This window comes from Carex rostrata, chromosome 1, assembly GCF_964058835.1.
Source record: "Carex rostrata chromosome 1, lpCarRost1.2, whole genome shotgun sequence".
Lineage (NCBI taxonomy): Eukaryota > Viridiplantae > Streptophyta > Magnoliopsida > Poales > Cyperaceae > Carex > Carex rostrata.
The window spans coordinates 879935-905374 of record NC_135918.1 but is presented as its reverse complement, the minus strand read 5'-3'; the positions used below and the strand labels follow the sequence as shown (position 1 = coordinate 905374).

General features: G+C 33.5%; 1 protein-coding gene and 1 long non-coding RNA gene across 3 annotated transcripts; both read right to left on the bottom strand.

Annotated features, from left to right (window-relative positions):
• Positions 1–1133: 1133 nt before the first annotated feature.
• BLH1 (BEL1-like homeodomain 1) lies at positions 1134–5690 on the bottom strand. Of its 2 annotated transcripts, none has more exons than XM_078298684.1 (5): positions 5391–5690; positions 4116–4922; positions 2891–3255; positions 2313–2373; positions 1134–2202 (listed from the first exon to the last, which is right to left on the bottom strand). In XM_078298684.1, exons 2-5 carry the CDS (start codon positions 4830–4832, stop codon positions 1444–1446), a joined length of 1902 nt encoding a protein of 633 aa, XP_078154810.1. In that variant the 5' UTR covers positions 4833–4922; positions 5391–5690; the 3' UTR covers positions 1134–1443. The 2 variants fall into 2 exon arrangements, with proteins under 2 accessions (XP_078154810.1, XP_078154811.1); XM_078298685.1 differs by having other exon boundaries at positions 5191–5619.
• Positions 5691–15434: 9744 nt separating this feature from the next.
• On the bottom strand, positions 15435–17346 carry LOC144564835 (uncharacterized). The gene is made up of 2 exons (XR_013514754.1): positions 16887–17346; positions 15435–15867 (listed from the first exon to the last, which is right to left on the bottom strand). It is a non-coding gene; the product is annotated as an uncharacterized LOC144564835 (long non-coding RNA).
• Positions 17347–25440: the final 8094 nt, after the last annotated feature.

Here is a 25440-nt window from a genome sequence, read left to right as displayed (position 1 = left end):
TGAATTTCTCTTCTCTATTCTTTGATGGTGGAAGAAGAAGAGAAGACACACATGTATTTTTCTTAAGAGAAAAATGTATGTTCAGTTTCTGTACTTTTCTTAGTTACCTTGTGCCTTGGAGACCAATCCTTATATATAATAACCTTTATGGTTATCTGTCAAATTGAAAAAAGTATAATGTCTTGTGCACCAAAAACCGTGCTAGAGCATCACAAATTGTGCGACTGCATCGATATCTGTGCGGACAACATAACCCTAATTTATGAGTTGCAAATTTCTAAATCAGTCCATCAATGATCAATGATTTGATCTTTGCCTAAATTGTTCTACACATTTATGGACCACATCCTAATGAATATATTAATTGTCTATTACCTTATTTGATCACTTTAATTGAAAATCATATATGACAGTAAACAATCCATAATTAGATTACATATATGCTCAATGTTGGCATTAAATCCAACGAAGTTGGTAATAAATCCAACAGATTCTGCCTACCACTGGATTCAATTCGGAGTAGCGATTGTCAGTTCAGACTTCAGAGATGGTTTGTAAGTCGTTTAATCTAATTAAGAAAGAAATGTATTTTTAAATCTTGGTTCAATTCAGAGTAGATTTCCCTCCGCTCAATTAATACCAATTGTTTTAGAAATTACAAGTAATTGTTTAGTAGTTTTGGTATCGATTAGTAATTTATTAAAAATTATAACCGATTCGATAGACAGAGATGCAATTTGATAGGCGGGTGGAGGCGGAAAGAGAATTATGAAGACGATTTGAATCCGAATCCGTTCAAAATAAAATATCCGAACCTGATTTCTGCCCACCCCTAATTTAAATTATAACTACGCCACTACCTCCACCCCCACCCCCACCCCCACCACCATCCAAAAAAAAAAAAAAATCGGAAGAATAGAAGGGGAAAAAAAAAAAAATCAAAACCGAGAGGCACAAACACGTGTGAGGAATATTTAACCGTACTAATTGTCCTACAACAGAAGAAAGAGAAATATAATAGGCAAACCTGAAAGCGAGAAGCACGTGAGATATTATTTTGTATCTCAATCGCAGTATATGTGAGAATTGCGTACATGCACCAATTTATATTGTACTAGAGCACAAACTTCCTATAGGAGCTAGCGTCAGCTTATTTATATATATAACCGGTCCTAGATTACACACTCTTAATTATTAGGGTTATGGACCCAATTTAATTATTACCTGATCCATCCTATACCAAAGTATAAGCTTCTGTAATCAATCTTCAACTATCCTTCTATACACTAAACCTTTCATTTCCAAAAGTACCCCTATAGAACACCCAAAATTACAAAACCAAAATGACAGTGAGCTCCTTATTAACTAAGCATATATACCCCAAACCACCAATGTACTTACAAAACCTATATTAATCTCTCAATATTAATTATTAAGAGGCGCTCATGCAACGAAGTTCCTCATCAAATGGGCAGCAAACGACTTCGTACTTTGCAAATTCATGTCGTACGCATTAGACTGGTGTGGTGCAACTGGTGCAGAATTATTGCCTAGACCACAGTATTCATTTGCCTCGGTGCCTATTTCAAGCCTGATGCTGTCATTTGAGAGAAAAGACGATTGAGCCCCCGACATGGGCATTGCCTCGCAATGTGGGAGTCCAAGAGTCAGCGACACGCCATTTCCACCATACCTTGGGGCAAACTGGTCAGAATTGAACCTACCCATCGAGTCTGCCATAGTGTATCCTGTCGATCCAAACCCGACCTGCGCTCCTTCTTCCATGAATTTCATCAGGAGCTCCCGATTGTTCACCTCTTCATGCCGACTTTCCATTCCAATGGAACTTGCAACCATATTATTAGGCCGATATGACTCCTCGTACCTCACCTTTTTCAACTTCTGTTGCATTAGTTCTTGGTCGGCACTGTAGAAAGAATCTGACTGAGTGAGCATTGGATCTGAGTGGATTTGATCCATTGATTTGGTTTGGGTCAGGCTCGTGTTCTGTTGCTCAGATTTAGAACCGATGCTGTTTTGTTGTGCTGCAGAGTTGGAGTTCTGGTCCTTGTCAGTATCAGTTTTGCCTGAGTTCTCACCCGCATTATCGTCTTTCTCTTGATCCTTGGTCTCTTCCAGATACATTTCTTCTACCATGGGCTTCCAAAGCCTCACTCTTGCATTAATGAACCAATTTGATACCTATATTAGAGAAAAAAAATTATGTATCTTTTGGTAAGTAAATATGGACAATGTTTCAAATTTGGAATTAAGAGGTCGTTCAGTTGAATTAGCTTTGTTTAATTAATTACCTGACTCCTTGTAAGCCCAGTCTGCTTTGCAAGCATGATTTTATCAGAATCTTTTGGGTATCTGCATACAATTAAATTCAATATTTGAATCTATTAGTAATTTGAAAATAGAATGATAATTGTTTCAAATTTTACGTTGGCTTTCCAAAATATAATAAAACATATAATACATATAACAACAAGTGCAATTAATGGTGACTCTGCATGCCAGTGGTGCGCAATTCACTCCATCGGTTAGGTGTGCTAGCTAAGTCCAGTAGTGTAGTAGGATTGAGAGTTTGAGATTACTAATGAAGAAAAAAAAAGATCTGCAATGTTTCCAACATTACTCTCATTCTTCATTATATATATAAAAGAAACAGTATTGAATGATAAAATTAGAAATGCATCGGACGGCCATAGTAGCTTCCTGCTTTTGCCTAATTTTAGCAAAAGACATGACGAAAGTGAGAACCAGCAGACGAGATGTGTAAGCAATTAAAGAGTACTTTCTTTTGCAGCAGCAGTGCCCATACCACCACTTGCTTATTATTTAGGTGCACCAAAAAAAAAAAACAGTAAGAACAGCAAAATCTTACGGGTGAAGGAAGTGTTCGAAAAGCCAGGCACGAAGGATGGAGACAGACCGCTCGGGAAGTCCCCTCTGGGGACGCCAAGCGTTGTGTTGGATCATCCCGAGCTGCTGAAGCGCGCGCTGCTGTCGGAGCTGATGGTCGATGAATCTGAGACGTGAACCCACTGTCTTTGTATCCTCCTCACCGAGGCTCATGCTTGTTGATCGGATCTGACCCGTGATGGCATCACGCAGGCATCGGAATTGCTTTGAGATTGTTTGAAGGGCCAGAGATGTGTATGTTCGGGCCGAACCTGGCCCTGCCACGGTTTCAAAGGATGAGACCACCACTTGCATCTGGTGGTGGTACTGACGGTATCGCTGCTCAACCTATAAAGACACAAGTGATTATACGAGTCATTCTGTTCTATCCATAAGATTATTACAATTGTTGTTTAAATAAACTATATAGCCCTATTTATGACATCAGATCATACAGAGAGAAGTATGGCTGTGAATGATTAGGGTTGTCAATGAATCGGATTCATTAAAAGGAAAACGAAGGGACAAAAGAAGAAAGAAAGAAAGTGTGCATATATGAATATGGAACTTGTTTAAATAAAAGAATTGGTGCAAAGTTTTAATATTTATAAAAAAATTACAAATATTATGTTGATCTTTTGGGATTTATTTAAAAATTTTCCTGAAAAATGATAATGTCTTGGTTGTCTTGCCAATTGAATTTCAGTTGTATGCTACCGCTGTCGTTGTTGTCTTTTGTCATGACTTGAAAGACAATATACACCACAGCTCATTTTTTTTGGGTAAGACACACTTTTCTCTATCAAAGGGATGTTGGCACTTAGATCTTGCTTTAAGCACCTTTCTCATGAGAGAATATTCAATGATACACATTGATATTTTTTTTAAGAAAACTTACAAGCTCTTACCATCTGCATGACAAAACCAAAACGATGAACCCTTACTCATGTCAATTGAGAAAACTGAAAAAAATGCCCCCTCTAACAAAAAAGGAATTTCTTTTAGAAAAGTTATACGGTATGAGAAAAGAAAACATCCTATTTTAGATGCAATAAATAATGCTCGTCCTGGAGTAGAGCCAAAATCATATCATATCATATCATATCATATATACAAACAAAGATAGTACTTCGTCAGAAAGGACATTTATTATTTAATCGACTACCTAACTAATCAATGAATTAGTTAATAATTGAATAATTGATTACCTCATCAAGCATGTTAACAAGTTTTGCCTTCTTCATTTGCAACTCTTGTCTCTCGGCCGTTGTGAGCTCAATCGCCGCTGCCTTCTTCTTTTCTTCCCGACCACCGGCTGTCTCCTCCTCTTCATTATTTTCCTTTTTGCCCCCTCCTTTACCGATATTACAACTAACCCCCTTGCCCAAGTCATTAATCTTCCCTCCTTTCCCAACATTCACCACCTCATCTAATAGTTCTTGAGCCACTTTCAAGTACTTGGATCCGACCAAGAACCCATGCATGCCACCTGATGAAGAGGATGCGGTCCCGAGCTGAGTTGGAGCGATGACTGATGCAGGGACTGACAACTCACGTGAAGATAGAGTAAGTGACAGACCTCCCTGCTGAGCTGGAGTTAGTGCCTGCTGTTGTTGGGCCCACATATTGTACTGTATCTGTGCTTGAGTATGTTGTGATGGTGATCGGGAAGTCTCTTGTTGGGACGGGGGCTGGAGAGGGATGCCGACAATGTGCTGATTGCCAGCTGGTTGGTGGTTTGACACGTGGCTCAAAGCTATTGGGTTGAGGGAGTTCATAGAGTTTAGAAGAACCATGTTGGTGGGGCCAGCTGCTGAGCTATTTGGGTCGGCGAACCCGACATAGCCTGGGTTCATCAGGTAGAGGGTCTGTAAACCATCGGCTGCTTGGATGTCTGTGCCGCCACCAGTGAAGTACGTGGCCATGATTGATAATTCTAAATAGAATTATTCCAATTAGAGAATGAAATTAGAAGCTCAACAACCCTTCTTTGATGACTTAGCTTCAAAATTCCCCTATAATTCAAAGAAAATAATATGTAACTCATAAAGTAATAACACAGAGAATGAAACGAATTAGTACATATATTAGAAACAATAAAAAAAACTAAGTTAGTAGTTCAATTTACTTTTTTTTTTTCGAACTAAAACAAATCACTGAACAAACTAAGAATCAAGAACACTTAGCATAGGCTATGTTATAGACAGAAAAGATAGGGTTAAAAAAACTAAGGAAGAATTCGTAAATTAATTAAATCTCATGAAAACCATATAAGAGAGCTACATGATGTAGCTAGTCGGATCTGCCAATGATCAATGGAAATTTCCATGTCCAACAAACCCTAAAATCTAGAGAGAGAAGGACAGTAATACGAGCAGGATGGAGATGTAGAGAGAGAAACGAAGGTTGAAAAGAGAAAGGTAGCCATCTTCATCAAGTGATTTAACTAAGTATATTTATATACTACAAATCATTGGCAATACCTGAGAGGATTCAAACCATGAGCACGTGGGTTGGTTTGATTTAAGAATGCTTAGGCCTCTCTCTCTCTCTCTCTCTCTCTCTCACCGAGCAAGGGGTGAGAGGAACTTAGTTATACTTCTTCTTAATAAAAAAAAGGGAGGAAAAAGGAAAGGAAGAAAGGGGATGGAAGAAAGCTATCTCTGACTCCTGTCAGGTCTTATTCCTAAATCTCTCTCTCTCTCTCTCTCTCTCTGCCCAACTGTAAGGGAAAAGAAATAAAGAGACCCAATAAAAGAGAAAAAAATAAATAAAGGGAAATAAAAAAGGAGAGATGCCCACCATTCACTTCAATTATCCACTCAACCCCACACCTACGCATATATATTATTCAGTTTTCCTCTCAATTTTTTCTTTTATTTCCGAATTATTAATTAGTTACCGGTAAGCACTTAAAGCTGCACTCAGCTTTTAGTAATGTTAGAATATTTGCGTAAATTAAAGTAAAAAAAGGCGGAAGACCTGGTTGTGCAATTGTCAATAGGTGTGTTGTTTTTTAAAATTTAACCTGGAAGTAAATTGTTGTTAAATTAAAAGTAACTTTAAAGTAATTTCTGATTTGACACCTCTCTCTTTCTTTCTCTCTCTCATGATTAGTTTGTAGGTACTGACCTTTTATTGAAAGAAAGAAAGGTCCCTCGACCCTCGATCTATACAATATTGTTGTTAGTGATAATTTTGTAGGTGAGGAATTAGATCAATGGAAAGAGAAAGAGATCGCATTGCAGTGTCAATTGTCAAATAGATAGAGAGAGGTGTGGCTATATACTATTCCTAGGCGAGGATTAGGAAAGAGAGAGATAGACTGTTAAAAAGCTGACACAAGTGTCAGAGAAACGAGGTAACGTCTGCGTCCAAATGTTTATGTTCTGCTTATAAATTACTCCTCCATTTCTTACAATACTGGAGAGCGAAGCCTACTCTTATAATTAATAAGGATATAGCGCTGACGTCATCTATACTATTTAGATAATCATTTATCATATTATTAGAATAAATTGCACAATTTCCACGTTCAATATAAATATTAATGATAATTAGTATATCACAGTTTTTGTACCCGCGAGCAGACTAAATTGATTTTTAATTTTATGATTGTTTGTATAATTATGCAAAACATTTGGTAAGATTATTATTAATTTTTTTTGCAAGTTAACAAAGGATTAAGAGTGAAGGATTAAGAGCTTAAGGAGCGTCAAGGAATTGATATTCGGTTGTCTTAATATGTGGGTAAAAGCTAAGGAAGCTAAAGGAAGGGGTGTGGGTGCCTTAAAGTCCGGGCAGAGAATTAAGATCCGAGCAAAATGAAGCTAAATAATGTGTTCTTATTCCGCACTAAGGAACCAATGTTCGGTAGAATTAAGCGGCTAAAGGAAGCGGATTAAACCTTAAGGAGGCTTAATCATTTGTTGCCGAACGGCTCCGTAGGCATTTGGTAAGATTATGATAGATGCAAAAAAATATATTATATTTTGCAAGATTAAATTATGTATTTTGAAACTTCTAACAAAGTATATATATATATATATATATATATATATATATATATATTGTTGACATGATATCACTTAAAATTTATAATTTTCACGGACTTGCTATGATTGAGTTCATGTACTCAAAATTAGTCTGGTAATTTAACCTGCCAATAGTTGGCAGCGAAATATATATAATTAATATCTGGATTATACCGTGAAGCGTAATGGTTTTATGCTTTGCGTATATCTAATTATGTCGACAGAACAAGATGCGCAATTGGTGAATGAAATGGAGAAGATGAGATTCCTGCATTAAAACATGGGTAGTGCTAATTTGAGTTAAGCTTTTACAATATTGAGTGGTGAGAGAATTTTTTTTTTTACTAAATATCCATTGTACCCTTCTATTCTCTTTCATTATTATCTATCTCAATTAATTCAAAGTTAACAAAGAAAACAATTAATAAAGAAAATAACTTCTCAAAGAAAAACAAATCTATTTCGATCCCTCATCTCTCTCCTTCCCCAATATATATATATATATATAGAGTAAGGCTAGGGTGTGATGTGCTCACCAAGAGGGTTTGGTGAGCACAACTCCAAAAGTTCATCAGATCGACTCCATACGTCGAATCCAAACCGTTGAAATCCATGTACTTCATGAGTGATGCATATACATGCAAAATTTTGAAAGTTTCGAGTGTATTTGCTACACGGTCAAGCGGTCAAAGAAATGAACATTTTATAAGTTAATTTATAAGTTATTTTATATATTCAATTTTTATTATTTCTTTGACCGCTTGACCTTGTAGCAAATAAACTCGAAACTTTTAAAATTTTGCATGTATATGCATCACTCATGAAGTACATGGATTTCAACGGTTTGGATTCGGTATTTGACGTTGATCCGATATACTTTTGGAGTTGTGCTCACCAAACTCTCTTGGTGAACACATCACACCCTAGCTTTACTCTCTCTCTCTCTATATATATAGATGAGGGATCAAGTTACAACATTTTTTGAGTTACAACAAGTTACAACAAGCATTATTTACATTTTCAAAGTTCAAATCGTCGATCCAAACCGTTAGATGTGATCTCTACAATAAAATGTGCTTGGAGACCAAATTTTACATTTTTTGGAATTTTTTTACTATTTATTAAAATGGGTACAAAATTCAATGGTATGAATTTGACTAGTTTTTGTACCCACCTTAATAAATAGTAAAAAAATTTCAAAAAATGTAAAATTTGGTCTGCAAGCACATTTTATTGTAGAGATCACATCTAACGGTTTGGATCGACGATTTGAACTTTGAAAATGTAAATAATGCTTGTTGTAACTTGTTGTAACTCAAAAAATATTGTAACTTGATCCCTCCTCATATATATATATATATATATATATATATATATATATATATATATATGAGTAAGGCTACGCTACACGAATTAAACAGATTGTTTTAATTCGCGCTCATATCTCTAGTTTCGAAGTCCAAATAGCCGATCCAAACCGTTAGATCTTTAATATATATTAAAATGTGCTTGGGGACCAAATTTTACATTTTTTGGAATTTGTTTACTATTTCTTTAGATTTATTGAAAATCGCTGTTTTTAGCAAATCTGGACCATAAAAAAACAGCGATTTTCAATAAATCTAAAGAAATAGTAAAAAAATTCCAAAAAATGTAAAATTTGGTCCCCAAACACATATTAATATGGAGAACAAGATGAAGTTCGGATCGACCGTTAAGATTTTGAAAAGTCGAAATCCTAGGCGTTGCATGGAGGGGCTCTATGCTATGCATAGCATGCTAGCATATTCCTATATATATATATATATATATATATATATATTTATGAAGGTTGGCTAGAATCCAACATATATATTAAGCCAGAAAAAAAGTTATTTACAGACCCAATAAGATATATAATTCAGTTTCAAATTAAACAAAACTTTTGTTCAAATTTTCTAGAAACTCATAGTAAATAAAGCTTTTGTTCTATAAAGCCTCACATGCTGGAATTTAAATTCAGAGGATGCTGGCAAGAAGCAAAGCCAAAGACTCAAGATGATAGTTAGTTATAAATCAGTTGTAACAGATAGTTGTTAGGCAAATTAGTTGCAGCTATTACATCTCTCTAATCATCTATAAATTATGATGTAAACTGACGATATATGAAATACAATGAGGATTACCATTCAATTCCCCTTCTCTTTGTACTTTGCATTAGTTTCTAATATAAATGAGATAATTTTGTCACTGTTAGTGCGTAAAGTGATTAGCATATATATATATTTACTATGAGTTTCTAGAAAATTTGAACAAAAGCTTGGTTTTATTGGGGGCTGAATTATATATCTTATTGGAGAAGGAGAGAGATGAGGGATCACAACATATTTGTTTTTCGGTGGAAAGTTATTTGTTTTATTAATTATTTTCTTTGTTAACTTTGAATTAATTAAGATAGATAATGAAGAGAGAGAATAGAAGGATACAATAGGTATTTGGTGAGAAAAATTTCTCTCACCGCTTAATATTATAAAAGTTTAGCTCAAAATAGCACTCCCCTAAAACATGTGTATGCGGCAGGGAAAAAATGAAGTAGAAAGATATGGAAAGAAATAGAAAGATATACCCAGAGCTGCTGCTGGTGGTGCTGCTTTTTCTATTGCTGGAACTTGTTTAAATATTTTTCTTTTTATCTCTGCACCCAAATAATAAACATATAATTCTTTCTTTGCTTGGTGGCATTCCCTCTTTTTGTCCCCATTTATTTGTTTATTACACTCAAATCCAGTGATCTTTTATTTTTATTTTTTTTGTTACAAATTAATCTTTGTTAAGTACAGAGTTATTCATTTTGTGGATGATTGGTTGAGTGATAAAGCAAGAGGTAGAATGACCCAACCAACCAACCACCACAGTTAGACGTACTTTTAGAGAGAGAGAGTGCTTAACATAATTGTTAATGCAGATCCATCATTTCTTTTCATAAAATAAAATGCAGATTCATGATCATTTTCTTAAGGTGATCAATTAATGATGATTAGCAACTGACCATCAAAAACACTAATTTCCAAAATTCTAAAAAAATAATAAAATTTGATCTCCAAGCACAATTTAATATGGATATCAACTTGAACGGTTCAGATCGACGTTTTGAACTTTGAAACTAAAAATATGAGTGCAAATTAAAACACCCACTTTAATTTGCAAAACATGATAGCGTTACTCTCTCTCTATATATATATCAATATCAAGTCCACTTCCTATCTTTTCCTTCTTGGTGAACCCAATACAAACTTCAAATTAATTCTCATCTTCTCAAGAAATATATATATATATATATATATATATATATATATATAGGACAAGGCTATGGTGCTATGGGTAGCTAAGAGGCCTCCCGTGCTACGGCTCAATATTCGACTTTTCAAAATCCTAACGGTCGATCCGAACCGTTCATCTTTTTCTCCATATTAATATGTGCTTGGAGACCAAATTTTACATTTTTTGGAAATTGTTTACTATTTTTTTAGATTTATTGAAAATCGCTGTTTTTCAGACAAATCTGGACCATAAAAAACAGCGATATTCAATAAATCTAAAAAAATAGTAAAAAATTTCCAAAAAATGTAAAATTTGGTCTCCAAACACATATTAATATGGAGAACAAGATGAACGGTTCGGATCGACCGTTAGAATTTTGAAAAGTCGAATATTGAGCCGTAGCACGGGAGGCCTCTTAGCTACCCATAGCATATTAGCCAAATCCTATATATATATATATATATATAGGACTTGGCTACGGTGCTATGGGTAGCTAAGAGGCCTCCCGTGCTACGGCTCAATATTCGACTTTTCAAAATTCTAACGGTCGATCCGAACCGTTCATCTTGTTCTCCATATTAATATGTGCTTGGAGACCAAATTTTACATTTTTTGGAAATTTTTTACTATTTTATTTGATTTATTGAAAATCGTTGTTTTTCAGACAAATCTGGACCATAAAAAACAGCGATATTCAATAAATCTAAAAAAATAGTAAAAATTTTCCAAAAAATGTAAAATTTGGTCTCCAAGCACATATTAATATGGAGAACAAGATGAACGGTTCGGATCGACCGTTAGAATTTTGAAAAGTCGAATATTGAGCCGTAGCACGGGAGGCCTCTTAGCTACCCATAGCACCGTAGCCAAGTCCTATATATATATATATAGAGAGAGAGAGAGAGAGAGAGAGATGGACTTGGGTGAGACGCGGAGTATACGTGTTTAGTGCTCCATGGTACATTTTAGCCATTTTGAAAATTCAAACAACCGATCCGAACTGCTCAACACGATCTCCATATTGAAATGTGCTTGGAGACCAAATTTTACATTTTTTGAAATTTTTTTACTATTTATTAAGTCACTTTGAAAATCGCTGATCCGGTGGTCCAGAAATTTTTACTGTTTTTTTATTGTTCAACCGGATTTTCAGATTTTCAAAGTGGCTTAATAAATAGTAAAAAAATTTCAAAAAATGTAAAATTTGGTCTCCAAGCACATTTCAATATGGAGATCACATCTAACGGTTCGGATTGGTTGTTTGGACTTTCAAAATGAAAATATGGCGTGAAGTACAAACGCGTGGTGCTCCGCGTCTCACCCAAGTCCATCTCTCTCTCTCTCTCTCTCTATATATATATATATATATATGAGTTAGGCTGGGGTGCTATGGATAGCATAGAGGCCTCTATGCTACGGCTCAATATTCGAGTTTTCAAAATCCAAACGGTCGATCCGAACCGTTCATCTTATTCTCCATATTAATATCTGCTTGGAAACCAAATTTTATAATTTTCTGAATTTTTTTACTATTTATTAAGCCACTTTGAAAATCGCTAATCCAACGGTTTTACTGTTTTGTGCAGCCACCGTTGGATCAACAATTTTGTAAAATACTTAATAAATAGTAAAAAAATTCAGAAAAATATAAAATTTGGTCTCCAAGCAGATATTAATATGGAGAATAAGATGAACGGTTCGGATCGACCGTTTGGATTTTGAAAACTCGAATATTGAGCCGTAGCATAGAGGCCTCTATGCTATCCATAGCACCCCAGCCTAACTCTATATATATATATATATATATATATATTTTAAACATATCTGTTACCCAAATAAAAATGCACATCCATAGTACAGACTTGAATGAAACTTAATTCAAGATGTTGTACCTAAGAGACCAAATATTCAAACATATTTTAACATTTTTTCAGAGAAGAAACATAGTAAAATTATATTATTTTTGAAAATGCACATCCACACTGTCACCCTGTAACGATAGATTTAAAGGCACCAAAATTATAACTATTTGTTTTATAGTGTGTTAATAAATTAGCCAACACTTCAACCTGAAAAATCTAATTTAGAAACTGTTGCCTTATATATAAAGAGCGAAATTAATCATGCAGATATATGAAACTTGTAAAAAGTTTGAAAAAAAAATATAAAATTTTGATTTCCAAATATATTTGTATATGATGATCATATTTAACTGTCTGAACTTTGAAAATAAATATAGGTCAATATGTAGTATGCATATCAGTATCACCAATATTGTCTCACTCTTATTGGAATTGCGAATCTTGTTTTTCAGTTGTAACCAATTTGTAAATAGAGTCCAGTATAGCAATAACTCCGCTTATATTTTTTAAGTATAGGGTTTTATTAGATGCCTTTTTATATAACATGAAAAGCACCGCACGTGTTTAGTATTTTTTACATGTATAGTTGAACTTATTGCATTTAACTAAAACTCCGACTCTTTTGCTGTCTGCTATATATGTTCTGAGCATCTAGCTATAGTGCAATCCAAAACTATTGAGTAGGAGTTTGTTTTTCACGGTTGTCGGATTTACAAACTACATATGGTAGAAGAAAAGTTTTATTTTGGTACGTATATTATTATTTATGACGAAATTTAGCAAAATTATGTTGTATGACTAAAGAGTATTTCATTAAGCTGTAACAGTTACTCTGTTATAGCGAGTGATTTTGTAGTTTATGAACCAGTATATAGTATGCAAGTAGTGGATATATCTTGTACAGTATACGCATAGTATACCCAAATTATTTTGTAGGATTTAATATTGCATTAGGATTTATTTCAAGTTTTAGGAAGTATTCAGTGCAAAACTACTTACTATGTAATTAATGTAAGTCTAGGAATTATTTTGTAGGATTTAATAGAATATTCTAACTTATTAATTTGACGTGTAATTTGTTATGCCTACACATGTCGCGGACCCTTAGCTATTTTATAAGGTTGTTATCACGGGTAGAAATTGTTCGTTCAAAACTTAGTAAAAAATCATAATCCAAACTATTCATCTCGTTCTCCATAATATATATAGAGTAAGGCTACCATACATTGCAATGCATAGGCATTTTTGTATATTGAACTATAAATCACTGGATTCAAAGTCCAAATGACCGATCCAAACCGTTCATCTCGTTCTCCATATTAATATGTGCTTGGAGACCAAATTTTACATTTTTTGGAATTTTTATACTATTTATTAAGCCACTTTGAAAATCGCTGATCCAACGGTAACTTTTTTTAATATATATATATATATATATATAGTAAGGCTATCATACATTGCAATGCATGGACATCTTTGTGTATTGGAGTTGGTGTTATATAAGCTTAAATGACACTGATATTATACTAGCCAACCTCACCAGTAACGGTCGAATCATTAATTTAATATTGAATTTCTATATAAAATAATTATTTATTTATACTATCAATTTTATGTTTAATTAAAAATAATTATTACAATTTATAATATATTTTAGTGTTTTTTTTAAAGTTAGTTGCTTGATGCCTAAAAAAACATAATTATTACAAGTCAAATGAACATAATTCCTAGATCTACTCATTTATTATCATGAAATCCTCTTAACCACCATGTTCTTCTAATCCTACTTTCCTATACTCTTAATCACCGTATTATCTTATATATTCTTATTTCCATCTCTCTCCATGACCAGATCTACTCTTGTTTGATAGTTGTTGTGCTTCGATCGAGATGGAAGTAGATACTCTATGCTCTGAGATGCGACGATTTCTAACTCTTAGCTTAGCTCGACTTGGCTTCCTTTCCTCTCCCTCATTCTTCACTCTGCTCAAGAAGGTGGAGTTGAGAGAGCGAGAGAGTTTTATTGTGTTAGGGTGAGATCTAGGAGTAGGAGGGACATAAAGAAAAGTGGTGCTCTAGGGTTTTGAAATTGTTTTTCCAATTGCCTACAGAGCACTTATATATTTTAGTTTTAAAGCGTTATATATGTTTCAGACCTTTAATGTGTAGGATTTAATAGATAATATTCAATTTAATAATGAACTGAATTGAATAATTATCAAATAAGACAACTAAAATTTTCTAAGCTCATATATATATTTGGTCCCTCCAAGAATACAAGATGTCGTATACTCATTGTTGTTATCCCATGAGATAATTGTGTGAGAGACTTTGGAAAAAACTAAACTAAATAAGACTCTTTAAACCTCGCTATTTGGAAGAACCAAATCTGTGTCTTACATTTAAAATAGACATTAATTCAGGTACATGACTTCAACACTTCAATTCTTATATTCAACACATATGGTAGTGACGGCAATAGTTTTTGTCGGCTCCAACAGTAGCATCTCTCACGTTAGGGCGTATCTAGATGGCCCCAGAGAATCCTAAGTTAAAGTTTTTTTTTTTCTTCCTTCTATTAATTTTATAGGCTTGGAATTTAGAGATGGGTATTGGCGGAGGGAATCTTAACCTAGCAGGGGCCCTCTACACTGGAAAGAAATGGGTAGCATGAGCTTGATGCTCTTATATATGTGATCCATATTCTTTTGAAGAGAGCATGGTACAGACGCAATTCCTTGGCGACTATTTTGAAGCTAGCTAAGATATTTATTTGCTCTTGAGCTTCGACCACATAAATCCTGTTTAATAATATCTTCCCAGTAATTGGAGAGACTTTTACACGCTGAGGCATTTCATAATTAAACATGTGGACCCCACAATCGTTAAATACTCAAAAATAAAAACCAACAGGCAACAGCAAAGATATGCGAAAATTAGGTGCAAGAACTCGTGGCATCCACATTGAAACTATTACGGGGAAATCCGAATTCCCTAAATTTGATAAATATCATTTAATCTATTTAATCATTTGATATATCATTCAAGAAAGTTTCAAATACATCATGTCTCTCATGGTTCATTGTGTCTCATATCATCTATTTTTATTTTTTAAGTCTAAACAGTTAATTCGAACCAATGAGCATAATCTCTATATTAAAATGTATTTGGAGACCAAATTTTATATTTTTAAAAATTATTTTACTACTTTTTAAATAAGTACAAAATTACTCTTTTTGGATGGTACAAAAAATAATGAGTTCCGATACATGACATATCATACAAACACTAGTACAAAAAACACAACCATACACGACATATCATACACAAATGCAAAAAAATTGCTCATTACCACTGTGTAATGGGAGGATCTGCTCGCGCGAAAAAAACCTCCAACATACACACACAGTCTGAAAGTTTTGAACCATGTCCATTAGTGGTGTTTATTTGTACACGATTCATTAATAATGAACTGTGTACAATTGTTCCACTTCATACACTGTCTTTTATTAAAAGACCGTGCATTCTTTTGCTCAATTTCCAAACACTGTTTCTTTAGTTCAAACCGTGTACGATTCATTCGCGTCTCTTAACCATAATCCATCAACCGCATATTCACACACACTTGCTACATTTAAGTTAAGCCCCTCCCTTAATTTTCTCTTCATTTTCTCTCCATTTCCCTTTTCTTCCCTCTTGATCGGTGTTGATCTATCATCTTCATTATTTTTCTCTCGTGTGCATTTAGAGGAACTATGATGAGCCTGATCAAACGGAGAAGAGTGAAATAAATATTCAATAACTAGAAACTGTATTTTTGATCATCAGAATATGAAGGTTAAATCATATCTTTTATTAGCAGAGGAACCTTTCCATAGATGTGAGATAAATTACATCTATGGGGAGGTTCCTCGATTGAGAAAAGTTGTGAATAACCTTCAGGAAAAGTTGTGAATAACCTTCAGAATCTTGATGAAATTAGAAGTAGTAGCGAGGTCCTTTAGTATGAAGTTCATTTTATGATTCTTTACTGAGTAGCAACATGAATTTTAAAAAAAATCAAAAGAAATTTATATATTCACGGTTCTATAGAAACGACATTGTATGAACCCCTTCGAATTAGGGTTTTCATTTTTTCGCGCCTATTTTTGTAAAGTATATATGGTTTTGGAATGACCTGTGTCTGTTTAAATTACACTATACATGATTGTTTTATTTGAACCATGTAGATTAATAGTTAGGGTTTATAATTTTTTGGCGCCTCTTCAAATTTTATCATATCTTTTAAAAATTCTCAATAACTCCACTGCTCCACGTCCAATCAAAGAACTCTTAACTCCTCAGTCTCTTCTCCTTCTTTAAACTCTTAATCCTCAAATGGTCTCTCTAGTTCCCTCTTCACTTCTCTCTAAGGGTTTCATATATAATACTGATGTCTCTTTAGGATTTTGGCACCGCCGTGAGAACCACTAATTTTTTTAACTTGGTTCCATTTTTCTTTCTAGACTCGATCAGTTAGCTAGGCTTTTAGTTAGTAAGAAGGATTTGAAGTATGAGGCCAAGATTAATAATGAAAGACATAAAACAAAAAGATGTGGAGATTTGGAGTTGGAGTATAAACTTGAGTATAGTCTCCACTATTGGGTAATGCTCTAGGCTAGCAGGTACAATTTTAAAATTTTCTAGCATCTAGAAACAATCCTACGATATAACATGCAATAAAATCCACGCAGTTTATGGATTGTGTCACACGCATGATCTAGTAGAGTGTTATAACACATACCTCTCCCTTAATTAATCGCCTCACCAGTTTCCAAAATAGGAAACCTCAAACTTCACACACGAAGGTTTAATCGAGAAAAAAAGGAGATCGAATGCTAGGTCTACGATCCTCTTCCCTTTTGAATCCTTGAGTCTTGTCTCACAACTTCAAATTAATTTGAATCGCTCCTCGAGTCTTGTCTCACGACTTCAAACTATTCCTCTTGAAAGGCATATCCCAAACTAGAGCCCCTATTATCTGTGTCTAGAATGCGATCATCCATCACTATATATCAAATGTGTGAAGTGCAATGCAACAGCTCATTACTAGTGTGCAAAGCCAGGAGCCTCATTTGTGGATGATCCAATCCTGAACGAATGGACATGTTCTTCATGTTAGAAGAGTACTAGTATGGTGGGACAAGAGCATTGAAGTAGCATGAAGAAGATGGGACTATAGCAATTCAGTTCTCAAAAGTATCTTGATTTGAGTGGTTGTACTAGTTTTAATATAATAGACTTTCCTAGGATATATATGTTGCTCAGTTTTGAAGTCGGAAACACTACATATACTTCCATAAGTACTCAGTATCTAGTTGGTTTTGAAAAGACAAGTGTATCTTGTTGGATTTATGGATGTTGGCATCTTGAAACGATGTTTAAGTTTTAAAATTATTAATTCATACAAACGATCTAATTCAATGTGTCACGTGAGGTTGACTGAGTGCGTACTCTAGGTGATATGAATGAATTAGGAGAAAACTAAACAACAAGCTGGATTAAGATGAGTTTACATCAAATATATAAAGTAATTGGGGTAATAACATGATACATATAGTTAGATAAACACTTGTCTGAAAGATACATAGAAATTCAGATAAACAGGTTTACACCAAATACATTAACTGAAATATCAAACTAGTTGGTGCTATTTATCTCAACTTATGGGTTTATAACCAAAATGGTCCAGGTTTACTAACTTAAATTAGTTCGAGTCAATTTCAACTGCAATAATCCAAACATGCCCACTCATAACTGAGATGTGATATAGTTTCACCTCAGGAGTAAAAACCAAAATTAAGTATAGTAACTGTACCTAATACTTAAATTCAATACTTTATGCATGTTATAAGCAAGTTCTGAATACTGTTATGCTTAAGATATATTACGGGACCAGTGATAAGATTATCAAAATATTTAGGGACTTGTAGGGCCCAAAACCAAAATTGTATCAAATCTTATCAATACAAACATAATAACCCATGACAAGTGATTATCCAACAACATCTCACCCCAAATCAGACAAACTCATAATTTACATGAATTTTAAAATTGTTTAGATTTATGCAATCATAGGTTTTCACAAATGTGAATCTTTCATGCATGTCCATAGTTACATGCATACCCAATGAACCATTTAATACCAGTTAACTTGCTTAATGGATCCATATTGGTTTTTGGATCCATTCTGAAAAATTGTGTTAAAATTAGAACCCTTATTTACATGTTATAGATTCTGAATTACAATTGGTTAATATATTGAGGAGGAGTGCAATGAGTAAAGAAGAGCACTCTATTAATTGATTTGTTCTCCACCCTTTTGTCGATTTCAAAAAGGGGGGAACGATCAAGGGACATAAACACATATATAATATTGGAAAAATCATAATGAGGTTAAATTGGTTTATGCACTTACTTATGTGTATGTTTTGCAAATCGTCTAAAGGAGGATATTGTTGAATTATGCAATCTTCTATTTATGTTTGACTGAATTTTTATCATCTTTACTGATGATTACAGTAGATATAGTTATGTCTACCTAATGAGACAGAAGTCTAAATCCTTTGAGAAATTCAAGGAATTCAAGACTGAAGTAGAAAATCAACTGAACAAAAGTATTAAGGCCTTACGATCGGACCGTGGAGGCGAGTACTTGAGTTATGAGTTTACGACGTATTTAAAGGAATGTGGGATAGTCTTACAACTCATACCTCCAGGGACACCGCAATGGAACAGTGTTTCTGAAAGAAGGAATTGAACCCTGTTGGACACGATTCGTTCTATGATGAGTAATGCCACCCTTAAAAAATTATTTGGGAGACACGCACTGGAAACTACCGCACTAACGACAAATAGGGTTCAGAATAATGGTTCATTTATAAGCGTGCACGACACGTTGTATAAAAATTACCGAAACAACAACCTCAAGAAATATAATTATTAAGAATAATTATATGGATATGAAATGGATTTTAAATATTAATATGGATTAATATTTTGGGCCTAAAGCCCATTAGAAATTAAGTCTTAATTAGATTTAAAAGCCCAAAGTCAAAGCCCAAAACAATTCAATACATAATGAGCCAAGGGCATTTTGGTAATTTTCTTTGAAACCTCCTTACTATTCCTAGCCAATCCTATAGGGTTAGAAATATCCATGGGGTGTGAGAGAGAAAGTTACCAATTCACTTGATATCGTGTCTGATCGATTCGATAATCTATTTTCTCTCTTTCTCGTTTTCTCTCCCAAATAGTATTTCGGTTAGAAAAGAAAGTTATATGTAATCCATGTATAATCTTGCGGGTTGTTGAATAGTATTTTTACGAGATCCATGAATAGTGTTTTTACAAATCACGGTATTTCTGTTTTTGTATATTTGTGAATCAGTATATCTAGCGAATCATGAATAGTGCTTTTACGTTTTCCATGAATAGTATTTTTGCATAATACTGTAGTTTATAGTATTTCTGGCAAAAGAAGTAAACTGCTCTCTGGTTAGTCCTGGTGGATAACCTATAAAGGCATTAGACGTCTGGTGCTCCGAGACGAGTCGGTCTTCATTCCAATTGGAATTTGAAAACGAGGTATAAATGTTATATTAATTTATTTAATTGTTAAATATATTTAATTTTTAGAAATCAATCAAGGAGTAGATCTTTAAAGGATTAAAAAGGTTTTGTCAAGGAAAGACTGGAGAAGGAACTTTCAGTGGTCTTTCCGATATACCTCTTTTAATTCTCGGCTTGAGTTAGATGTAAAAACTTTTATTTTACGATCTTTCCTCAGTTTAAGGCTAATCAAAGGGTAGCACAACAACCCAACACTTAAAACCTTCTGGTATTTATAATTGAGACTTATCATATATCGTTTATGCGATTGTTTAGGCTGATGCTAGGGTACCATCCCCTTACTAGTCCTACTCAGTTAGGGTGTTGTAACGTAATAGTGATTAACACTAGGACAGGATTAGCAGCCCTCATATTGCATTTGATACCAGTATTGGGCGTGTACGGTTCCGGCCATACCATGTGCGACTTCAACTGGAAGTGAAAACCAGCATTGTACGGTTTGTGCAGTAGCATGCGAATGGTGACAGAACCGCATGCGATTGACTGACTTTACTTTTGCAGGTTTACGCAGTAGCATGGGGATGGTGACAGAACCGCATGCGATTGTACACTTAGCCATAATTAGATTAAACTTATTTGAATGATAGAATGTCTGATCCCTAGAAGCCCCATCTCTTATCTACTAATCAAGCAACCTTCAATTTGTTGTAACTGAACATTACAACACAACACAACTCAATCAATCAAGCAAACAACCAAACCAAATCTAAAAAGACCATTAACCTAGACTTGATTTTGCAATTAGATATCTTAATACATAATGTTTATGGATCGACACCCCGATCTATACTATACGATAGATTCATGCGCTTGTGAATTGATTGTAAAGTAGACAATTAGGGTTATAAATATTAGAGGGTTCAAATGCCTCCATCATGCCTCCATCTTTCTCCATCATTTTCAAAGTTCAAACAGTCGATCCGAACCGCTCAACCTAACCTCCATACTAAAATATGTTTGGAGACCAAATTTTATATTTTTAGGAATTTTTTTACTATTTTTTTGGATAGGTACAAAAATACTGTTTTTAGATGGTTCAGATTTACTGATTTTGTACCTATATAAAAAAATAGTAAAAAAGTTCCTAAAAATATAAAATTTGGTCTCCAAACATATTTTAGTATGGAGGTTAAGTTGAGCGGTTCGGATCGACTGTTTGAACTTTGAAAATGATGGAGAGAGATGGAGGCATGATGGAGGCACAAAAACATGGAGGCATTTGAACCCTCCTCTAAATATTATTAGCTCTGATTTTGACCCACCATGGATTCAATATATGGAGAACTTAGTGTATACTAAAACCAAGGTTCCAATTATTTACAACGTTGCTTGTGAGAATATATGTCATCGATTCAATATAGTAACGAGTTGTTATTACTTTATACTGGCATCAAAGGCTTATGTAACACAACATATGGTAAATATCACCCCCTTAATACCATCGTCCGTTGAGCTAAACCAATGTCGAAGAGTCACTCAAGACCAAATGTACTTAAAATTTCACCGATGGCAAAGTAGGGGTCTATCAATGCCATCGGTTAGTTCAACGTCATCAGTCGGTAAAAAGTTTAAAGTAATTACAATGCTGCCCCCAGATTACGTACACTATCGATATCGAAGAACATGTTCTTCGATAAAAAAGATCTAGAAGCGATAGTAAATATGTTTTTTTTGTTGTAGTGTACTCACAGGTGGACGTCAACGCTGCAAATTTTCAAAAAATTTAATAATGTATTTGTGGACTATAATAATTTAAAAATAAAAATAAAAATAAAGGTTAAGATTTTCACTTTCAAATATCACAAGAAATTTTGCAGTCAAATTTTCAACTGTCAACCTTCCATTCGGACAATATTATTTCAATCACTAAATTAAAAACTATTTTTTGTACAATAAATTTACGTACTTAATTGTTGCGTGTTAAAATATACCATGCCAATATTTTAATCTCTCTAAATTTGAAAATTTGAAAATTTGAATAATATGTTCCGAAGATATATTTTTAAGTATTATATATTGTATTGGATGGAAATTGATGGAAATGATGTGCTTTTGTGAACAAACAAGTAGTGACGTGCTTCGAATAAAAAAACTCTTTAATTAATAGAGTAGTGAGAATTTCGAGTGGAAATCATGTCCCGAACAAGAAATTTAGTTTTTTTTTTTGCTTCAAGGTCTGTGCTGACTTAATCCCGAACAGTGTATCCGGGAGATAATCTAAAATTTTGCTTCAAGACCTGTGCTAACTTGATCCCGCACAGAGGGGATGAAAGGAAGGATGTTACAAACAATCCATGCTGACCATTTGCTAATTTCACTGTTAACGGAAAAGAAATCAAAATAATAGAATCCAAGTAACTACTGTCAATGTTGTACAGTGTACTAAAAAGAAAAAAGAAACCAACTACTTTCATTGGCAAAATAATTAAAAGCACAAAAGCAACCTTTTGCAGGTAAACATTGTTTTGTCTTTTAACTTAGATATTTTGCCCAAATTATGACATTCCATATGAAACAGTATCGTCAATGTTCATACACCTTTAGATGCTGCCGATACTTTGTGGACCTTTTCCTGTGTCCAATTACGTCCGTAATATCAACGATAAATTTAGCAGTGTTGATGAAAATTGAGCAGTTACATGGAAATTTTGCAGTGCTTGGCTCTAAGAGGGAGGAAAATAATTGCAGGATTTTTTGTTAATTATCTGGTACACTTAACAATTGCAATAATTACTTGAAAATGTGAAGATTTGTTGGGCATTATTATTTTCCATTTTCCTTTTCTGGAATTGAACTAACTGCCATCGGTTTGTAATTGCAAAAACAGAAAGATGTTTTGTGTCATGTCATCGCCGTTGCTGTTGTAAGAGAAAAAAAGATATATGGATTAAATATTACGGAGATCAGGGGCGGATTTACACATAGCCCAAGGGTGCTAAGCTACCTATAATTTTGAAATTTTTAATCACGTAAGTTGAAATTTAATTGAATTTTTATTTTTTTAAAGTTTTTATATAGTGTACCTCCCTCTCTCATAAAATATCAAATGTGTGCTTGAGGTCTAGTGGTTAAGGCTTTATTTTGTACTTGAGAGGTCTTGAGTTTAAATCATATATACTAGCTACAAATTAATAATTATGCATTTTAAGTTTTCAGCTCTCTCTATATAAATTTTCTAGTTCCGCCCCTAACAGAGATCAATAATTATTTACTTGCCTAAGAAAATCTGACATATCTATACTATTTTGTAAAACTTTAGAAGCTTAGCATAGACTGTTATGTCATCGTGGTTAATGATTGTTATATATTAATATTAAACATAAGTAAAGCATCATGTTATTCTTGTACGTAGCAATTTATGGAAATAAAACTAAATCTGAAATTATTACCATAATTTAGGAAATTGCACAATTAATATATGGATCATGATAACAATCCCCGCAGCTTTATTCTCGCAAAAAACCCCGCACAAACTGCCAAAAAAATCATGGGGGGACCGCTCAATCATTAATAAGCGTTTAAAAAACGGTTAGTATTTAACTTGCAGCATCAAAGTATTTATCTTGATTTTGCAAAACATTAATCCCTCTGCAATGATATATATTTATGAAAGAATAAATCAATTCATCAGTTGTCCCCTTACAAAATTTCATTTTTTTTTAAAATCGTTCTCGCACAACTAGGGACCATTAAATAAACAATCTCCTCATAAATACTTGTCATTTATCCTCGCCCAAAATTTTCTTTTTTTTCCTAGATTGTCCCCGCACAACTGGGGACCATTAAATAAATAATCCCCTCACCCAATGATAAATACTTCTCAGACATAATAATAAATACTTTATGTTACATGGATAAATACTTCTCAGACATAATTTCAATTTTCAGTAAAATATTAATAATAAATACTTCTCAGACATAATGATAAATGCTTTAAGTTACATGCATAAATACTTATGTTACATGGATAAATACTTCTCAGACATAATTGTAATTTTTCTTATGTATAAATATTTTCTTATAATTTTGAACCAAAATTTTAACTGAGAATTTTTATTCTCTATTATGTATGTATGCATGCACATTATAATTTTCTTATGTATGTATGCACATATATGTTGATCATTGTACTTTTTTTCATTAGAGATGCAATTTTGTTGGAGACCTTTAACCAAGAGACATCATGTCATAGATCACATGCACACTCTTTTTTTGATATGTTGGATCTAATACAACTAAGTATGTATGAAATTTCGGTCCAAACTATATCATAACTAAGCAATTTGTGCCAAAGCTTGATCATATGGTTACTAAGTGGTAAGGATATAAATTTTATACAAATATTGTATTGGATCTTGAGTAGTATATGTTATGTTTTATCACATGTGATTGCATGTACAAAAGGCGATGTGTGTGTGTATATATATATATATATATATATATATATATAGAGAGAGAGAGAGAGAGAGAGAGAGAGATGGGCAATGGTGCATTGCAATGCATGGAGGGGTTTGTGCATTGGACCATAAATCTAAAATTCAAAATCCAAATGGCTGATCCAAACCGTTCATCTTGTTCTCCATATTAATATGTGCTTGGAGACCAAATTTTATATTTTTCTGAATTTTTTTACTATTTATTAAGTATTTTACAAAATTGTTGATCCAAAAGTGGCTGCTGATTTTACTGTTTTGTTAAGCCACCGTTGGATCAACAATTTTGTAAAATACTTAATAAATAGTAAAAAAATTCAGAAAAATATAAAATTTGGTCTCCAAGCACATATTAATATGGAGAACAAGATGAACGGTTTGGATCGGTCATTTGGATTTTGAATTTTAGATTTATGGTCCAATGCACAAACCCCTCCATGCATTGCAATGCACCATAGCCCATCTCTCTCTCTCTCTCTCTCTCTCTCTCTCTCTCTCTCTCTATATATATATATATATATATATGGGTCCGGCTAATTTGCTGCCGGCAGCATTTTAGCCGGAGGTGTTGCCGCCCATTTTTTATTTTCTGATGTCCAAACAACAAATCCAAACCATTAGATGTTTAATCTATATTATAATCTACTTGGAGATCAAATTTTACATTTTTTGGAATTTTTTTACTATTTATTAAGCTGGTTTGAAAACCGCTGATTTCAATGCTGCAGAAATTTATTGAAATCAGCGGTTTTCAAACCAGCTTAATAAATAGTAAAAATATTCTAAAAAATGTAAAATTTGGTCTCCTAATAGATTATAATATAGATTAAACATCTAATGGTTTGAATTTGTTGTTTGGACATCAGAAAATAAAAAAATGGGCGGCAGCACCTCGGGCTAAAATGCTGCCGGCAGCAAATTAGCCGGACCCTATATATATATATATATATATATATATATATATATATATAATAATAATAATAATAATAATAATAATAATAATAATCGGCCCAACGGAAGTTTAATGTATATTTTTCATATAAATAATTTAAACCATATAAGTTATTTTTTTTAATAATTGGTTGTTATCAATTTTTATCAACTTTAAATTATAATTTTTAGTAAAATATATGTATGTCAAATACAACGATAAATACTTCTCAGAAGCAATGATAAATACTTGTCAGAAACAATGATAAATACTTTCTTAAACTTTATTCTTCAATTTGTTAA

Coding starts and splice junctions, on each gene's coding strand:
- BLH1 (XM_078298684.1), bottom strand. CDS start 4,832: ATGGCCACGTACTTCACTGGTGGCGGCACAGACATCCAAGCAGCCGAT. Junction 3,256..4,115: donor TTGTTAACATGCTTGATGAG/GTAATCAATTAT, acceptor GTGTCTTTATAG/GTTGAGCAGCGATACCGTCA. Junction 2,374..2,890: donor TTCGAACACTTCCTTCACCC/GTAAGATTTTGC, acceptor AATTGTATGCAG/ATACCCAAAAGATTCTGATA.